Below are 20889 nucleotides of genomic sequence, written 5' to 3'. Positions count from 1 at the left end.
CCGGAGATCATACTTAGTCAAACAAACGTCTAAATCGGTTAATCCCGAGTCATCGAAAGTATCGTCTAGTCGCCTAAATATGTGAAGTGCATGACAAGACACATGAAATTATGACTTAGACTACGATCGATATCGAACACTTCGTTTCGTCTATTAACTATGCGAAGTGCTTGACAAGACACATGAAAATACGATCAAAACGATAATCGAAATAAATGAACATCAATTTATAATCAAAACAACAAATCATATTAAACATAGTCACGAATTCATCACATTTCATCTCATATAATCGACAAACTAAAGTTAGCTAAACATGGTGATTGACTAAGAAACGGAAAGGAAATGGTGAGAGAATCCCCCTTTTTCGATGTGGTTCGAGGCTAAGATCGTCGGAAAATATGAGTTTTTATTTGCAGCCGATCTCCCCTTAGCAATTTTCTGGGTTCCCCATAGCGACCACCATCATCTTCTTCATTTAGAACACAACCTCCATTAAAGCTAACCCTAGCTTTCTCTCTCTAGAAATTTCTTGTCCAAAATCAAATCAAACTACATGGGAAGCAAGATCAAGACATGGGGAGCAAAAGCCCTAATTTCCGGCCAAGAAAGTCCGGCCAAGATATGAAGAAATCCGGTCAAAATCCATGGAAGCCGGCCAAAATGTGTTGTCCCGGCCAAAAGACCACTGTCCCGAGCCGTGAGCAGCTACCCCTTGCACGTCCCGAGCCAAGAAAGCTTGCTACCTGAGCTGTTCTTGGAAGCCCGAGCAGCCACTATTCCGGCCGAGCTGGGGACGTGTTGTCCCGTGCTGTGCTTGGAATTCTCGTGCAACGGCTGCTCTCGTCCCGTGCTGTAGCTGAAGATCTCGTACCCGAGCAAGAGCAGCTCCCGAGCTCCTCCTTCCCGAGCTGCTGCTCGACCGGCCTAAGCTAGGCCGGCCTAATGTGTTGGCTGGCCAAACTTAGGCCGGTTCCTCTTGCCCTCCTTTTCTCTCTCTTTCACTCAACCCAACTTCAAGCTTCAAGAACACTCCACCCTAGCCACCTTCTCTCTCCTTCCTTTTTGTTGTTGAATGATGAATGATGAAGAAGATGAATAGTAGCCTTACACAACTAAAACCCTAGGTCAAGACTTAGTCAATTCATTTAGACTTTGTTGACTTGGATCCATAAAGAGGGTGCCTCCAAGATTCTTCCTTGTCTTGTTCTTCTTCTTTTCTTTTGTGGGCTTTGGGCTTGAACTTGGTTTTGATTTAGAAATCAAGAGGTGCCTTCAAGAAAAGACCTTGGCTTCTATCTTTCACAACTTCCTCGTCTGAACTCGGAATTGACTTCCGTCTTCACCGTTGGACTCGCCATAGCCTCCACTTGTAATTTAATTTGCTTGAAAACTTTTTCCCTCGTTTTCGACACATGAAATGATAGTGACAATTCGTTCCCTTTATTCCGATTTACATGTTTAACTCCAAAATATGTACCTAACGTGAAAAACACATAAAATATTATTTATAATACTCAAAACGAACTAACTAGGCTTAGTTAGGCTCTCCAAATGTGACATTTTCGTGTCACATCAACCCGCAACTGATTAACAATAGATTGAACTCTAGAAAAATAATCAGAAATATTTTCAAGTTAATCATATGAAGATATTCAAATTCACCTCGTAAAGTCTGTAACCATACATTTTTTACCTTCTCATCACCCGTCACTACAAAAAATAGGCTTATCCGGGACACACAATTTTTTCCGTATGTCCCTAATAAGTCTTCAATAGGGACTCTTATGAAATGTTAGTCCCTAGTGTAGTAATATAAGGGATAATTGGTTAATAATTTTACAAAAACCCGGGAAGATGTGCGGCAAAAGTTTTGCGCCAAAAATATTTGTGAAAATTACATCCATGTCCCATAAAGAACCCTAGTACCCCACGTCTAAACATTCCCTCCACTGTTAGAGAGAGAAATCGTTAGAGAGAGAAACCGAGAGGGAGGGAAAGTTGCCACTTCTTGCTATCTTTCTGGAAGAGGGAAGGCGAGAGGGAACGAGGGAGATTAAACGCTGAATAGAGAGGAAGTTTTTAGGTATTAAAACCCTAAGTTTTCTTGGAAGAGAAAGAATCATTGTTCTGCTCAAACAAGGAGAAGAATTTTAGGGATTAAAGCCCTAAAAATTGATAAGAGCTGGAGATAGCTTCAATCAGAAATTTCAACTTCAAAACCATAGAAGGTGAGTAATATTTTAGGTTTTTGTTTATTTGAAATCATCTTGTTTATTTGAAATCACTTTGTTTATATGAGATCATCAACTGTTTATTTGATTTTATAAGGAGTTCTTCTTACTTAGTCAAATTGGTTTATGAATTTATTGTTAAATTTACCATATAGATCTTCATTATGTTCTGGGAGGTGGTCTTGTACTGCTGGAATTCTTCTTCTTATTGAAAATTTTGTGTTTATTAGAAAGATAGATGTTAATGATGTAATAGGGTCTTTGTCCAATTAGATCTTGAAACAAAAGAAAGAAATAGTATTTTCTCTTTGATAGATCAATATATGTTCTTTCTCTTTTTATATCTTCAATTTCCGGATTATACTGAATGAATTAGATTTTGATAGACAAAGAAGCAACGACTTTAACTCATTTACTTACATTAGGGCAGTAGTTCGGTGAACTCATATAATCATAGTACTAATCATGGACCAAATCGGTTATCGTATATTGCAATGGGTTGTTAGGTTCTTAAATAATTCATGAAGGTTTCTGCTAAGTGTTTAGCGTAACTGGATGCGCTAGAGCCTTGTTGTTTTATATTATTATGGAACAGTACTAAGCCCCCCCAACTGCTATTCTTGGGTTGGATATTTGAAATCATCTTGTTTATTTGATTTTATCTTTTGGAAAAACAGGGGCAGAAGTATTTAGGGATCAAAACCCTGAACACTGATAACAGTGGGAGATAGAGACGATTGGAAAGCATCTAAATCTTTCCTTGAGTCCGAAATTTCAACTTCAAACTCAAAGGTCAGTTATATTTCAGTTATTTGTTTAAGTGAAATCGTCTTATTTCCTCATTTGAATTACTTGTTATGTTCTATATTTAAACTGATCTTTATTTGTTTAGGTAGATAATTTGATTTTGTTTAGTATATGAATACACTAATCAGTATCAACTCTATTAAACAAAGTACCATTTTCAATTAAAATTGAAATCAGCTCTGATTATGGATAAGAAAAATTGTGATGTTTGATATTAATTAACTGCTTCTCCTTGGTAATTGAATTTAGATTAGTACTTGTCTTTTGTCTAACTTTAATATTTTATAAGAATTTTGTGTTTTAGCTTTTGCATATAGATGGCAGAACCACAAGAAGAAAATGCTCCAAGGAAGGGAAGAGGAAGATCAAAGTTCAGCTGGCTAGCAAACACGACGGAACCACTACAAGTAGCTTTTTATCGTGGACAACCAGTTGGAGAACATTCAGAAAAATTGTCTGCTTTTGTTGGAAAAATCGGTAAAGATGTCAATATTCTACCAATGCACATTCGTAGCTGGAAAGATATGGCTGAAGAACATAAAGATGAAGCTATTCGCAATATCACTAACTATTTTGTTATCCCAAAAGAGAACAAAGAGAGCATGAAGTGGGTGCTTTCTACGTTAAATTCGGCTTGGAAAGATAACAAGTATGACTTGAAGCGTGATTACTTTCTCCCTTTCTCCACATTCACAGAACGACCTATGAATTGTCCTAAAGAAGTCCCTTTGGAATCATGGAGATTGGCTATAAACTATTGGGCTGATGAAAAAGTCGTTGTAAGTTCTAAATTATAGTATTTATATTTGTTGTTAAATATTAATTTGCTCCTAATTCGTAAGATGTTTATGAATCAAATCAATAATTTAATTTATTATACAGGAAAAAGCCAAAATAAATTCGGAGAATAGGAAGAAACAAAAATTGCCACATACGGGAGGATCAAAAAACTACGCTAAACAAGCTATTGAGGTGAGAAATCATTGTTTATAGTTTAATGCATTGTCATATTATCATACTAATATTCAGTTTATTTTTTAGATTGAACAAAATCCCGAAAGAGGCACCCGCAGGGGAACCTGCATCACAGGTGGAAATGTTCTTCAAGATTCACACAAAGAAAAACAAGACACCTATAACACTAGAAGCAGCTCAAAAAATGGTAATCATGATATTAACTAATGTTATATTCCTTTTACGTACAAACATCTTTTCATACTAATTTAAGCTTCAAATATTTAAAGGACGAATTGAGGGACTTGGTCAGTAAAGCTAATCAAGACGGTCAGTAAAGCTAATCAAGACGGATTACCTATACATAATGACGGACCAGATCCATATTTTCCAAGGTCATGGGACCTGAAAGTAGAGGCTTTGTCCGTTGTTATGGAAAAGGAACTCCTAAATCTATTTGGGGTGAATCACCAAAAACTAAATCCAATGCGAACGACGAAGAGGTTTTGAATTTAAAGAGGAAAGTCGAACAAATGGAAAATGAAGTTGCAGAAATGAAAGCTTATTTCAGGCAATTTGGCAACCAAGAGGTATTATCTTAAAATTTATTATTTTATTGAATTTAGTGTTACAAGATGCCATAGTAAAAAATTCATATACGTCTTTTGCAGGTACACACTTCTACACCTAACTTCTCGTTTGGAAGTTCTCCTACTAGTCCAAATTCAACCACTTATTGCGATTAATATGAGGTGATCTTCTTTGCTATAACGTATTGGTTTCTTGTTGAGTTAGAATTGATGAACTAGTACTTCGTTGGACTCGATGAAGTATATATGTAAGAAAATAGTAACCGATAGACCTAGTGTTGTACTTTTTCCCTGAATGTATTTATAGTTATTTCCACATGCTGCATTATGTATGATTTTCTACAAGTTTCACCGAATAAGCATTTGAACTTAGAACTCGAATGATAACTAGGACATATTCTAGTGTTGTACTTTTTCCCTTATTCACCAACACCTCTTACTATTTTGTATGATTTATCAACTGTAGTAAGTTAAGGTACAAAACGTTTGTTATCTTATACATCGAATGCTCATTAGGGAGTTAGCCACATTCTTCCCTATAACGTATCAATTTCTTGTTTAGCTACACCTGATAACTAGTACTTCATCGATTTCGATTACTGAACGTTTGTTATCTAATACATTGAATGCTCATTAGGTAGTTAGCGCACACTCTTCCCTATAAGGTATTGATTTCTTGTTTAACTTCACCTGATAACTAGTACTTCATTAAGTTCGGTTATTCTTGCTTGAATTCTTTATAGTACGTACTTGTGTTGGTTAGGTTCTTGCATGTTAGGTTATATTATACTCTTTGAAACTCTAAACCTTTTGGTTGACTTTAATGTTGAGTGTATTAATATGTTAAACAAATATTCATATACAATCTTTCATACATTTTTATTTATTGTGTTGTTATGTTTTCATTGCGGGAATCAAGCTGCTCTATAAAGAGAATGTCAAAAACTGTCATTTGGATATGAAGATTTTAAGCGAAAACGACTACGAACATAGTATTGGTGTATAGTATATGGTTTGCTATGTAATATTATGGTTAAGCATATCAAAACTTGAAGTGGTTGGAGTACTTTTCTATTGAGTATATTAGGAAGTTGGATTTTAGTTCAAACATTGTTTGATTAATTGATTTTAGTAAAATACAAGTTTTTTTTTTATTGTTTTTAGAGTTTATGCGGAAAGGATGAGTTATTTGTTTCTATCTAGCAGGAAATAGTAATAGGCAGAACTGCCTGGACCAAACAAATGGGAAGCATATTTTCAAAATTTTAAAATTTATTAGTGACGGTTTATCAGTCGTAAGTAAAAATTTTTAGGGACGGTTTCTCAAAGTGTCACAATACAATTTTCGTCCCAACACAACTAATACGGTCAGGTCCCATTCGTCCCCAATGACTTTTAATGACAGCTAATATGTCCTCACAAGGTGTCCCTAATAATTAATTGGGAAAGATAATCTCTGTCCCGAAAAGTAATTGGGACGGATAAAAACCGTCCCATGATTCGTCCCTAAAACTATCTGTGACGCCAGTAATAACCACACGCGCAGGACCGTCCCTGATACTTATTCGGGACGGTTTGAGGACATTTAGGGACGGTTTCTGACCGTCCCAAATAAGCCTTTTTTTGTAGTGCGTGTAGGATCTTTGCAACAAATCCCACACTTCTTTAGCTATTTCAGCTCTTGAGGTTTTTTCGAAGACAATCCCATCAACAGCTTGGTAGAGAAAGAACAATGCCTTCTTATCCTCCTTTCTGTTATCTCTCAAACTATCTTCTTGGATCTGAGAGAGAGCTTCATGTGCTACCCGATCAACTGGTTCTACATAACCAAATTCTACAACCTCCCAAATTTCCTGGAAGCCAAATAATGTTTCATTTGGATACACCATTGATCAAAAAATTTCCCACAAAATCACGAAAGCTGAGGTTGGATTAACCCGTTGATTTTGCAATGCGGTTTGTAATCATAAAATGTTCCTAGTTCGGATACCAAATTTTCGAAATTAAAAGTGTTTAATTCCCGAATGATAAAGGAAATTATAACTTGCAAAAACAAAAAAGAATGAAGAAGATTTTGCCGTTAAAATTTGAGCATCCAATTTTGCCGTTATAATTTATAAGCACCAACATCCCTTAGTAAAGAAATTGAAGTTGTCAAACTCAAGGTTTTAAGATTCTGTAACAAAATTACTAATCTAAATCCCACCATGGACTGGTAGCCAACGGGTTGTGTCGTGGCAGCACGACCCGTTTGACAGTCGTGGTGTGTTAGACACGCCACAGCCACATCAGGCACAACTTTGAGTCGTGCCCAAACCACAAGGTCTGGACACAAAAACGCCCCCACAAGGTCCGTGGCGATTCCGGTCGTTGCTGTGCCGGGTCGTGGCTAATGGGCCAGCTGTTGCCGGTCCATTCACGATTATTTATTTATTTATTTGTAAACAAAAAAAAAGTAATTAACAAAATATTTTTCAAGTCAAGCGTTGTGATCTTTGTTTAAACTTTAGAACCTATATTTTTTTATCACTTAATAATTTTTTTAACTATTAATTTTATTAATTAATAACTACTTTCAACAAAATAGCAATAACATTTTGTAAACTAAGTATCTATTTCTAACGGGTTAGCGTGGCGTGGGGTGGCAAGTTAGGATCGCCATGGGCTCTGGCGGGTCGTGTTTTCGTTCCTACTGTGTCGTGGTTTACGGGTCTGGAAGCTTAAAATCCCATACCCGCCACGACCTGCTTGATCTGTGACGTCGGCAAGACACCCTTGACCCGTGGCGTCGGCACGACCCGACACGCGACGTTTCATGTCGTGTTGCCTTGTAAACGGGCTGTGCCGGTCCGTTTCCGGGCCAACACGACATGTTGGCCACCACTACCACCATGCATGTACAGAAATCATGAAAATCCATTGTTACTCTTAGTCTTTAATCTTAGGCAAGTCTAAGAGATCATCAAAATCCATAGTCATACAAAGATGATCATATAATTCTTGAAAATCTTCAAAATTTGCAGGAATTCCCAAAGAAGAAGAAGATGATGATGAAGATGGAAGAACAAGTGGATGAAGATGGAAGTACCGATGATTTTTTCCTTCCACAAATGATCATATCTTCTCTTATAAGCCATTATCTGTTCAGATGAATTTTTCCTTCACAACTTAAAGGCAAACCGGACAACTCAAATTAACATCATGTGGCAGGAAAAGAAATTTGTCTTTTTGTGTCCACGTAAGGTGGACGATTCAAGTGGGGTTCTTCTAAAATGGGCTATGTAGACTTATTGTTCAAACAAAAAGTATACTCAACCCGCCTCTAGGGACTCCCACTTGAACTGCCTGTGAGAGAAACAAGGGTTTCTCTCTCCTCTCACATGTCTAGTCACGTGAAAAGAGAAATCCTTGTTTCTCTCACAGCAGTTCAAGTGGTAGTCCTTAGAGGCGGGTTGTGTAGCCTTGTTGTTGTTCAAAATTAGGGTTAGGGATCTCATCAAACCTACCCATGATATGAATACAAGTTTACCCGTGATTGTTGAATAGATAAGATTTTAGAGAAAGTGAGAGGGCGCAAACATTTTAGAGAGAGAAAGAGAAAGATTAAGGGTGGTGGGGTGCGATTAGAAGAACATAAAACCTAGCCCGATTACCCAACAATTTGATAGTCGAAAAATCATCCAAGGTTTTGCTTGAATTTTTCAATCACCACTAAGTATTCAATTTTACTGATTTAATTCATGAATGTCTTTTCTCTTGGTATTTGATAATGGGTATTGGGTAGTAACCTTGTGCTTTAGATTACCTTGTGCTTTTATGAGAGAGAGAGAGGGTTTTGATGATAAATGTCTGGCTTGATTAGAAACAAATTTTTTTAGAGAGAGAAACAATATGCGGAAGATGAAGAAGAGAGAATAACAATTTGGGGAAGATAGAGAAGAGAGAGAAATTATTTGAGAAGATGAAGAAGAGAGAGAAACAATTTGATTGACGTGAAGTATTTATGGAAAATCCAAAAAGAGGTTCACAGTCAAACTGAGTATTTTTGATAAAGTAGGTGGCCATGCGGGAAACTAGTCATAAAGTAGGCGGCCATTTGGGAAATAGCCATTTTTTTACGACAAACCTGATATGTTTATATAGGTTTGGATGATATAGTGTGATGCTTGGTTGAGATGCTGCGGTGGTAAGACACCAGTTGTGATGAGAGCCAAGTGTTGATGTTTGCTACGAGAATAATACCCATGAGTGTGTATCTTCTGACATTGACAAATCTTCTGTCAGTTAATGGTTCGTGTATAGAAAGTTGGTTGTTGGCTCTCTCTAGTCTTCCACGTCACTTTGCTCAGTTAAGACTATTTTGGGCTCAGAATGACTGGGCTTTTCTTGGATGACCTCTCAGCTTTGAGCCTCTGAGCGGTTCAAGGCTCATATTAGCTACATCACTTCGGGTCCACGTTCTTATAACACAATAGTTGGATGCTTTTAGCAGCACAATTGACAAAACCTTTCCTTTCAAAAAACCCAAAATTTGGGTTATAATTGGAAACAAGACCAAAATCTTAATAGTATTTGAAAAAAAAAAAAACATTTTGTGAAAGTACAATTTTACCTACGAAATCAACGGGAAAAACGTTTTTGAAAATTTTTGAACAAAAAATCTTAGTTGACTCATTTTTTTAACTGGTATTCTTTCTCCTTAGACATGCAAGATAATCTATCATCATCCAAGATAATATAAGATCACAACAATGGGGAGAAAGTCCAAATTAGTTGAAATAAAAATCAAACAAATGGTCGTTAATGTTATCAATGGGTTTAATGTGTCATATTTTACTCTTTAACCGAAACCATAGCTTCACTGATATGGATAAACTTCTGATTATGGGATTTGAATAATAGAGGGTTAATGTTTCTTGCTCATCACAAAGATAAGCCATTGCCATCTCAATGCTTAGAGGATCGTAAGTTTATACAGTATCGTGAGAGTTTTGAACAAAGGGACGATAGAATCTGCGTTTGAATAGGTCGCCAATTTCAAGCCAAAATAAGAAGTAGAACTAAATTTTAGAAGCGTGGTTCTCATTGGCTATGATATAAATTTTGTCAGGTCACCGATAATCATTATGAACAAAATCTTGTCGGTAAAGGCATGTCTTCCGAATGTTCTTGTTACAGTTATGTTAAGATTGAGATCATCAAGAAACGCCATTGTCTTTCATTTTTCATATTAACTCATAAAGAAATAAAGATGTTAGGAATGGAAATCGAGAAGACTGCTTGAGACAAGAGCTAGTCTTTACAGTTGCTATTTTTAAGTATCCCTCCACTATCTCAAATGATAATAACATCACCAATGAACATCTAGAAATAGAATTGAGTAAGGAATTGAACAATACTAACCTACAAGGGTAACTTTATATAGAGATAGAAGTAAAAGAATTACAATTGAGTGTTGCAAATTTGTAATACAAACTTTGTGAGTACTTTTCTAACAACTCAATCACACAAATTGGATCTATGAGATAACTGTTATTCTCTTTTATTAGTTTAGGAGTTTGTTACAAGCACACTCAGTGGGCGAGGCCAAGATTTTTTCGATGTGGGGCACATTTAAGTCAATGTAAATAACAAACACACTCTAAGTTTTTTGATGGAAATAGGTGATATCAAACACACTCTAAGTTTTTCGATGCGAGACACATTTAAGTTAAAGTAAATAACAAATTCGTATGCAATAAGAGAACAAAAAAATTTCTATGCTGCATACTTTTAACTAATTGTCAATTGATTTTATCAATATTCTTTTTGTGGGTCGAAAACTGAAACACGTAAAAAAGAATTTAACCAACACCAATCATAAGCATACAAAAACACAAAGTAATTATTTCAAAATTAATAATAAATCAAATTTTTTTTTTTGAAGCTAATCTAGAAGAAACTAATCATTAAAATATTTTGCGACTTAAAGAGAAATATAGAGAAAGAGAGAGATAAAGACACCATAATTTTGAATGGAGCATTGAAATTGTTTGGAATTTCTATTTAATTTAAATAAGATTCCTTAGTTTTGTATGAAACAAATTGAAACCCATCGGCCCAACCCCCCCCCAAAACCACCCACTCTTGGCCTTGGAAATCTATTATTAAACATTACTCTAATATGGATAGTCTTATTTTCTGGAACATTAATACAGGGTCTAATATTAACGTTTGGAGTGACTATTGGATCCCAAACCACCCCCCTCCCATAACTAATCATACGGGGTCCAACATTAAGTGGGTTGCACAACTTATTACTAACAACACTTGGAATTTTCAGATGTTGCAGCAATGTTTTAACGATGATATATGCAGTGCTATTCTCAGCATCAACCTCCAAAATAATCAGGAAGATAAACCGATATGGACATTAACCAAATCAGGTAATTTCTCGATAAAATCAATGTATTATTATTTAAGAACGGAAAGCATGAATGTGACACAGGACCATCTCGAATGGGGATTTATCTGGAACTTGAATACTATACCACGTGTGAAGCTTTTCCTATGGAAATGTTGTACTAATAGCTTATCTGTCAAAGCGAAAATTGGCAAATTCATTGGAGACCAATTCTCTTGTATTAATTGCGATGAAAACGAAACCTTAGATCATGTGATGCTGCACTGCACGTTTGCTAAAGCAATTTGGTTCAATTATGATGTGAGAACTGATCAGATTAGCTCGACTAATCAATGGATATCACAATGGAAAACTCTAAATGAGGATACTACCAACCAATATGCCAAAATACTATGGTTCATTTGGAAAGCTAGATGTGAAAATAGTTTTAACACGAACAAACAGAATCCTCGACAAATCATATACCGAATTAATAATGTGTCTATCACTCCTCTCAAGATTGAGACGGGTATCACTAACAAATGCAGGAAAACTACTAAGGAAAAAAAATGGAGACCTCCATCGACACCATATTTAAAGTTGAATGTTGACGCCTCGTTTACAACAGCTACAGAACCGGCCGGAATAGGATGTATTATCAGAGATGAAGAGTCGAAATTCATTATAGCAGCAGCGAATTCGGTGCGAAGCCAAAACGCGGAAGAATGTGAAGGATTAGCTATCCTATCTAGTATGCAATGGGCATTACATTTAAAGATTACTCATGCTCATATAGAAAGTGATAACCAAGCACTGATCAAATTCATCAACGGTCATAATATTGGTCTACACTGGCAATCTGTAAAGATGATACAACAGATTCAATCCCTTATAAACAATTTCGAAGGAATCATGTTCACCTATGTTTCTAGGGATTGCAATGCTCCAGCTGATGCGATTGCGAAATGGGGAAGAAGAAATGGAGAAAGGAAAGAATGGAATTCTGTACCTTCTTTTGTGTCAGCTTTACTCTAGTTGTTTTGTGTGTTTGTAGTACTCTTGTTTGTGTCGGCATTTCTTTAGCCGTTTATGTGCTTGTAGTACTCTTGTTCGTTTTTAATGCAATGTTTCTCATCAAAAAAAAAAAAAACAAATTGAAACAAACCTGATTACAAAATTTCTAACTTCTGCAACCTTATTTGTTACCTATTTGGATTGAAATTAGTACATGACGGTGGAGTGGGAATTGGTTTTAACTAAAATCAAACCTATAAGAAAAAGATTAGGATTTAAGTAAAAGTAAGTGTTTGCAAAAGAAAAGAAAAAAAGTAAAAGCAATTGTTTTAATGGGGATGGTGGGGCATGAGGGTTCAGGTAAAAGTTACGGGACGGTCATAAGTGGGTATTTGAGTTATTAACATTGTAGTAGTGATGGGCTAAAGTTTGGGTTGATTAGTTGTCTAGGTAAAGAATTAATTTGAGCAGGGACACTTTAAAGGCACCTTTTAAAGTCTAAAGGAGCTCATATTTGGACTTGTGGAGTTCACATTTGGATTTCTGGGGCAATGTGCCCCCACGACCCCTATGTCGGCTCACCCTGAGTACACAGGCTCTTGCAGCATGAAGAATGTATTTTCCATGACATTATCGCAGTGATGTCTGCCTCCCTAATTGAATTTTTAAGCGGGAAACGTTATATGCACTCACCAGTTTTGTTTTATGCACTCACATCTCCCTTAACTTGAACAAGAAATACTACCTTTCATGTGAGTGTACTTAGAAATTCCCTTTTTAAGCTTGTTGAATGAAAGTAACAATAGCAATCATGTTCTCTTTTATTTGAATAAACATCTGATCCGATCTTTTCAAACTATAATCACAGTAGCTGATGGGTAAACTTTTCGATCGTTGCTTTATCGTATTTAGACTACTCTTAGTTTTCCAAATCCATGAGTTGAACCAAGTAAGAAGAAGATTTTATCGTCAATTAAAGAGGAGGAGGAGGAGGAGCAGAAGGAGGAGGAGCAGCAGAAGGAGAAGGAGAAGGAGAAGGAGAAGGAGAAGAAGAAGAAGATATTTTTAGAAAGAAAATGAGAATGAGAAAAAAATAAAATGACTTTATTGATAATTATCAATATTATTTCAACCTTTACCTACAATTGCTCATAAAGTTTTGGTAACTTCTAATTAAAAAAGACTTAGGATTTTTAGTTATTATGATAATTTTTTCAACCCAATAAGTTATATTCACTAGAAATTATTGGCAACAAGAAAATTTTATATCCACAAAACCCTAACTAAGAAGAGATAAATCTTATTGAATTCTTTACTGAAATACACAAATAAAATAAAATCCTAATTTAAAATCCTAAAATTTGAATATCTTTACTGAAATACATAGAGTAATTGTTGATTTCTTGTTCTAACTTGCCTATCTAAGATCTTATTAAGCAAATTTTATAGATAAAACTACTAATGATGGCCAAAGTCTCACCAGAATTTTTAATATCAAGATGAAGTTGTTTTAAGACTTTGAAGATGTAGATCTTGCACGTTTGGAAGCTCTTCAGTTCTTCCTTCTTTACTTTTTGTTGTCTGACGAAGGAGCTGATGGGGTGAATAAAAAGGTCAACGCTTTGGGGAAAGCAAAATAGTTTCGGGGTGTGAAATTTTAAAGGAAATATGTGAAATTTTAGAAATTTTCCGGAGAAATAAATTTTAAAGGGAAATCAAACATTGCTTCTTCCTCTTCTTCTTCTTCATCATCTTCAACTCCGGCCACCATTTCTGACCACCATCTCCGGCCACAACCACCACCATTTCTGACCACTATCTCCGGCCACAACCACCACCATTTTCTTCCTCCTCTCCCACTCTCTCTCTTATAGTTTGTCTCTCTCTCTTACCGTCTCTCTATTAGACCTTCAAAAAATTTGAGATCACTGGTCAACTAAACTCCTTAATGCAAGTCCTCTAATCATTGGATCTTCGTCACGACAATCTTTCTGAAGAAAATTAATAGTTAATAAAGCTAGATCTGGATTTCCTTTTGCATAATTTCCAACATAAAGACAACATATCTTCTTCAATACAATATCATGTGTTGCTGAACACATAACCATCTCACTAAACATTGAAGAAACATCAGTTCCGACTGTCATATATGAGATCACTTTCTTGAATAGTTATCTTTTTGAATCATCGGTTCCAGGTGCTCGACTTCCAGCGAGTTGTCGGAGTTGTAATTTCAAATCTGATACTTCTCCTTTACTAAAACAAGTTAGAAATTATAGTATTTTAGATTGATATTATTCATTGATTAGAAAATATTTGATGATTGAAAATATTTGAAGAACTTACCCGGAAGGTTGAGATGGAGATTGAGATTTTTGCATTTGTGCAGGAGGAGCCATTGTTTGTTTGATTGATTTGATCAGTCAGGTAGAGAATTAGGGTTTCTTATGTAGGTCGAATTTGGGGTTTTGGCAAGTGAATTTCAGATTTGATAATTTGAATCGGAATGGGGAGTTTTTGGCAAGAAGAAAAATTTGAGATCACTTGTCTCTCTCTCTCTCCGGATTCCCCTTGCGGGAATGGAGAAGTAATGGTCAAATAATTTGCTTTCCTCCTAAATATACTGGTCAACTAAATTTGACTTGTTTTTATCAAAGTCTTCACACCCCGAAAACTATTTTGATTTCCCCACAGCGTTGGCCAATAAAAAAGATGATGGTTTTTTTTGTAATTAATGAGATAGAATATGAAGTTGATAATATTTCATGTTTTTATCCACTCTTTATATGAAGTAGATGTACAACGGTCAGGATTAATCTAAGAAGATCAATGGCTATTGAGCTCATGCTCATCCTTTACCGTACGAGCTCAAGCTTACTAAATCAAAGCTCTTTCTAAAGTTTTATTTAGAAACTCATCCCAAAGCAAAACTCATTTCGGGCATCTAAGAGCATCTCCAATTCAAAACTCAAAAAAAAAATCTCTATTTGTCCTATATGTCAAGTTCCGGTTGCGATTATCAATTATTTTGTAATTAATGAGATAAAATATGAAATTGATAATATTTCATGTTTTAATCTACTCTTTATATGAAGTAGATGTGCAACGGTCAGGATTAATCTAAGAAGATCAATGGCTATTGAGCTCAAGCTCATACTTTACCGTACGAGCTTAAGCTTACTCAATTAGAGCTCTTTCTAAAGTTTTATTTAGAAACTCATTCCAAAGCAAAATTCATTTCGGGCATCTAAGAGCATCTCCAATTCAAAACTCAAAAAAAATCTCTATTTGTCCTATTTGTCAAGTTCTGGTTGAAAATAATGATTTTTCAAAAACATAATGATTTTTCAAAAAAAGAATGATTTTTTAAATGATATTTCAAAAAAATAATGATTTTTGACAAAAATAATGATTTTTGACAAAAATAATGATTTTTGACAAAAATAATGATTTTTAAAATAATTATTTTGTAGAAGGGAAATAAATTTTTGTTGATTTTAAGTTTGAAATTTAGGTTTATTAATCCAAAATCCTAGCAAATCCTAGGGGGTAGGGTGGGATTTTGGTCCAATACAAATTTCGGAATTAGGAATCCTTGGGATTCAAGAGCCCTAGGATTCTTGGTAGCCAATCAGACCAAGGATTCATGATTCCTACCAAATCCCACTTTTGATAGGAATCCTAGTTAGGAATCCTGCAACCAAACAATCTCACTTTTGATAGAAATCCTAGTTAGGAATCCTGCAACCAAACACACCATTAAAGTTGTTTTGTTTACTTATTTAGAATTAGAATTTTGTAAAAAAATAATTAGTTATTTTGAATATAATATTTTTTACAATTTTATATTAGAGATTTTTTTTTTTTTGTAATGCTATCTTTTATTAGAGATGCTACAAAACAATATTTAATATCATACAATAAAATCACATTATCACAAATTGCATATTTTACTAGAATTTGGTATGCAAAAAATGGCAATATGACTTCAATCAGAGCACAACTTGATTTACTTTGAACAAATGAAAATCCTAAATCAAAAGTGTAAATAGATTTACAACTTTTGTTCCTTTTACTACTAAGAGCATCTCTAATGCAAAACTCAATCTTAGACACTCGAAGTGCCACATAGGATTTTCTGAGTTTTTCTTAAAAAATCATCTCCAATGCAAAACTCAACTGAGATCTCGAAGATGATGTGTCGAGAGTGGAATAGAGATATCTCAAGAGGACACTCTATTTTCAGAGTGTCCTCTTGAGATATCTCTAATTGTCCAACTCATCAATATTTAAATTTCAACCAATAGAAATCAAGTCTTCGTATATTTCCAAAATAACTAATTATTTTTTTACAAAAATAACCATGACACGTAAGTAAAATAAAAGAGTTTAGAGTGTTGCATTGGAGACATACAAGAATTGAGAATCTCTATTTTCGCCACTTAGGAGTGAGACTCTCAATTGGAACTTGACAAATAGGACGAATGGAGATTTTTTTGAGTTTTGCATTGGAGATGCTCTAATGCAAAACTCAATCTTAGACACTCGGAGTGCCACATAGGATTTTCTGAGTTTTTCTTAAAAAATCATCTCCAATGCAAAACTCAACTGAGATCTCGAAGATGATGTGTCGAGAGTGGAATAGAGATATCTCAAGAGGACACTCTATTTTCAGAGTGTCCTCTTGAGATATCTCTAATTGTCCAACTCATCAATATTTAAATTTCAACCAATAGAAATCAAGTCTTCGTATATTTCCAAAATAACTAATTATTTTTTTACAAAAATAACCATGACACGTAAGTAAAATAAAAGAGTTTAGAGTGTTGCATTGGAGACATACAAGAATTGAGAATCTCTATTTTCGCCACTTAGGAGTGAGACTCTCAATTGAAACTTGACAAATAAGACGAATAGAGATTTTTTTGAATTTTGCATTGGAGATGCTCTAACCATCTCATTGAATAGAGTAAATCACATCTTTTTTACCCGTCAAAATTGGCAGACCATTCCTCATACAGGAATGAGCATTTGTTTATCATGGTAAAAATCTAGGAGAGAGAAATTCGCGGCAAAGGATAAAAAAGAGAAGTGATAATAAGGGCCATCATCCCCTGGATCGTCGTGTCGCTTGGGAACCTTCTTCAACTCTCTCTCTACAGCTAAAAGGTTCTGGCCTCTCTCTTAATCATCTTCTTTTTTTCTTTCTCTCACTACAATAAAGTATAAACCAAATCTTCCATTTCTCTGTCGATCACAATCTGCTTTCATCCACCAGATCGAAACAAAACCCCAATTACGGTTCCTCTGTTACTGCTAGTCTGCTACTTGTCTGGTTCTGATTTCTTGTCTGAGATTTTATCGAATTTCTTAAGATTTTACTTACCCATTTTGATTAAATGTCGAGGCGGAATCACAGAATTGAAGGTACGATCGGTAATCGTGGTTACTCTTCTTCTTCTTCATCTTCATCTTCAATAGTTCAGAATTACAGAATCAAAAAGGCAATTCTGATCGGAAAGAATGGAGGATCAATTGCAAATACTCCAGCACCGAATTGGAAGATGAACTCAAAATCCCCATACCCCATTACCCAAATTCCAGATTCTAATCGAAAAGATCAAGTTCCTGTTTCTGCTAGAAAACTTGTTGCAACACTTTGGCACATGAATGAAGAAGTAGTGCCTTCACCTCGATTGAGAGAAATCTTGGAGGAGAAAAGAAATGAGATAGAAATTAGAGGGAGAGATAGAGAAAGGGTTTTTGGTTCAGTTCAATCAGGTTATCTTCCACCGCATTTATCCGATCCATCACATAGTCCTGTTTCTGATGTGAGTTTTGCTAATTGAATCCCCTTTATTTCTTTCATTAGTAAATTATTCAGAAGCCCAATTTCGTGTTGGTCTTGGTTAAAAATACATGTCATTATTGGTGGTTTAGCCTACCTATACGCAGTCCCACATGGGATAGAGGGCCATCTAGCAACCAAAAATACAATGTCTGGGTCTTCTTTAGTCATTGTCAATTGGTTTTGAGAATTAGTATGCGGAGGTCTCAGGTTCGATCCCCATGGAAGTGCAAATCCAGGAATATTGAACTTGGGTATAAATGAAGTAGTTTTTGTCGGCTTTAGGCCATTTCATTTTGTCGGCCTGAGGCCATTTCAATTCGCGGGCTTTAGGCTAGTAGTAATTCGGCAGTTATCGTATCGTACCGATGTATCAATGCCTTTGTTATGACCATTGTAGTCAATATTCAAAAAGAAAAATAATTGGTTTTGAGTTGGATAACCACAAACTAAACATGGTATCAAAGCTAAGGCCACACAAGATATTATCAAAGAATGCCGCACTAAGGGGGCGTTTGAAAATAGTCCCACATAAGAGAAAAGGGGGGTGATCTGACAAACCCATGCAAACCTATTGAAACTTATGGAACCCCATACTGAAGCCTAGAAAATGTTGTTAGATTGTTTTTGCCACGAAGAAAATTTGACGAGTTTTGACTTATTTTATTCTGTTTATATTTTGATTTCACAGAGGTTGCGTCGTTTGGGAACAGGTAGTCATCCGAGACGAACTTCGGGTATACCTCAGAGGCTTATGCTTACTGATCATCAAAGAAGAAGAAGTTCGGGTTGCAGTAGGAATGCCAATAAAATGGAGGTAATTCAGACCTTGTTCATCCCTTTTAGAGATGTCAAACTCTTTGATTTCACTAGATACTAGATAAGATAGATATATGATAGAACTAGATGTGGGTATTTTTTTCAAATCGAAATTATTATTCGAATTTGTATGAAATATTTTTATCGCTTTCTGGATTTGAGAAAGAATAGAACATTTGAGAATTTTACAAGGCCTTATCATTTTTGAATTTGAATAAAAGAAACCTCATTGATAGATGTTTGGATCACATGTATAAAAATGTTGCAGATTCAACTGCGAGGGTGGAGTCCGGCAGGATCGGATGTTCATAAGACCCGTTTGAAGGATCTTAGTAACTGTCTTGCCTCTTCGAAAGATCTTCTGAAAGTACTCGATCGATTTGTGGGTAATGAAGAGCATAATTCCTCTCGTGTGTCTGTTTTATCGGCTCTACAAGCTGAGATAGGAAGAGCTCATGTTCAGGTCAATCATCTTATTCAAGAAAGTCGGTCTGATCGTAATGAGATGCATCGTCTGATAAAGCATTTTGTAGAAGAAAAGGCAGCATGGGAATGGAAGGAGAGAGAAAAAGTTGAGGCTTTATTAAAACCTGTTAAAGGGGATCTTGAAGTGGAGAAGAAGTTTAGGAGACGAATGGAGAGCTTGAATAAGAAGCTTGGGAGCGAATTAGCTGAGACTAAAGTGGCTCTGTCAAAGACGAAAATCGAACTTGTAAATGAGAAGAGAGCTAGAGAAATAATGGAACAAATTTGTGAAGAATTAGCTAGAGGCATTGATGAGGACAAGGCAAAGACGAAAGAACTGAAGAGAGAGTTTGCGAAAGTTATCGAAGAGGTGGAGAAAGAGAGGGAGATGCTTCAACTTGCCGATGTGTTACGTGAAGAGAGAGTCCAAATGAAGCTTTCAGAAGCAAAGTATCAGTTTGAGGAGAAGAATGCAGCAGTGGAGAAGCTGAAAAATGAGCTCGAAGCCTTCTTAAGAACCAACAAGGTTAAAGAAAAGAAAATTCGGTCTCGAGATTGTGGGAGCAAGATGGACAAAGATAAAGAAGGGGACTTAAGAGTAGAAGGTCAGGAGGACCATGGAGATGTAAACACAGAAGAAGAAGAAGATTCAGCCGAAAGTGATCTTCATTCTATAGAACTAAAATTTGGTTATAATAACAGGACTCACGATAACCAATTCAGTCATGAAGATACAACGAGAGTTTGGGCTAAAGAAGAAAATAAGGGAAGGAAGTCCACCTCCGGTAAATCTACTAGGAAAACTGTTCCCCTTGAGAAGAAGCGCATCTCAGATGGAGTTGGATGGGATTTCGGTGCCGAAAATTTCCCAAGATTGGAAAAATGGTTGTCATAGAGCAAGGTTCTTTGAGCTCTAAAAACAAGTTGATTGGAAAAGTTAGGATTCAAAGATTTGAATCCATGAAATTTCCAAGCTAGAGAACGGCCGCCTACATATAAAACTGCATTAACCAAAAAATTCGATAGGACAACATAGGCGTCTAGCAATCCATTGCCTTCAAGAGACCTTGGATCATGCATATTATGCTAATATTCAGTGGTGGACATGAAGGGCTAGTTGAATCCAGAAAAGTGAAGTTGAACTCAAAACTTTGAGTATAGTGGCAAATATTCTTCTCTAAATCGGCAACACACAATCGTTGCCGGACCTGATTGACACACATGGAGGCATGTTCTGTGAGTTCCGTCTGATATTCATATTATTGTTACTTAAGCCTGATTCTTTCAATATTTTATTTGCTTTAGAGATGTGTAGATCAAGTAAAAAAGCAATCTCTATCTTTACTACAAACTTTGCTTTGTTGCATTTTGTGATTGTATATGCCATTATTACAATGCTAATAAACTTCAGTTGACAGTTCAGTTTAGACTTGGATCGTTATGAGGCAAACACTAGATTCTTCTTAAGAATAGACCTAGAATCAACTCAAACCAGGCCAGCCAGTCACCTAGATGAGTCAGACATCACGAATCAGGGAAAATACAAACCATTCTGAAATCTAACCTCGTGTATGACTCGAGGTCTTATTTCAGCTATAACATAGGAAAAAGAACAAAGACTATCTACCTTTTTTTTTATGTTTGAAGGGGAACATAAATTCAAATGTGAAAACTTCAACAAAGTTTAGGCCATCATTATGTTGAAGCAAAAGCTACTTGTTCTCCTCTGTTGACTTGATTTGTGAAGCTTTTCTTAAAGCTTTAAAGCAACAGAAG

The 20889-nt window shown here is 35.7% G+C and overlaps 1 protein-coding gene across 1 annotated transcript; it reads left to right on the top strand.

Moving 5' to 3' along the window:
* Nucleotides 1–17000: 17000 nt before the first annotated feature.
* LOC147567305 (golgin family A protein) lies at nt 17001–20535 on the top strand. The gene is made up of 3 exons (XM_086653934.1): nt 17001–17812; nt 18521–18646; nt 18917–20535. The coding sequence occupies exons 1-3, from the start codon at nt 17381–17383 to the stop codon at nt 20006–20008; spliced, it is 1650 nt and encodes a 549-aa protein (XP_086510060.1). The 5' UTR covers nt 17001–17380; the 3' UTR covers nt 20009–20535.
* The last annotated feature ends 354 nt before the right edge of the window (nt 20536–20889 follow it).

The sequence above is a fragment of the Eschscholzia californica genome, unplaced genomic scaffold, assembly GCF_041429995.1.
Source record: "Eschscholzia californica isolate CP2 unplaced genomic scaffold, dmEscCali1.0.p SCAF_1, whole genome shotgun sequence".
Classification (NCBI taxonomy): Eukaryota; Viridiplantae; Streptophyta; class Magnoliopsida; order Ranunculales; family Papaveraceae; genus Eschscholzia; species Eschscholzia californica.
Note: the sequence above shows the minus strand (reverse complement) of the source record. Positions and strands in the feature narration are given on the sequence as shown.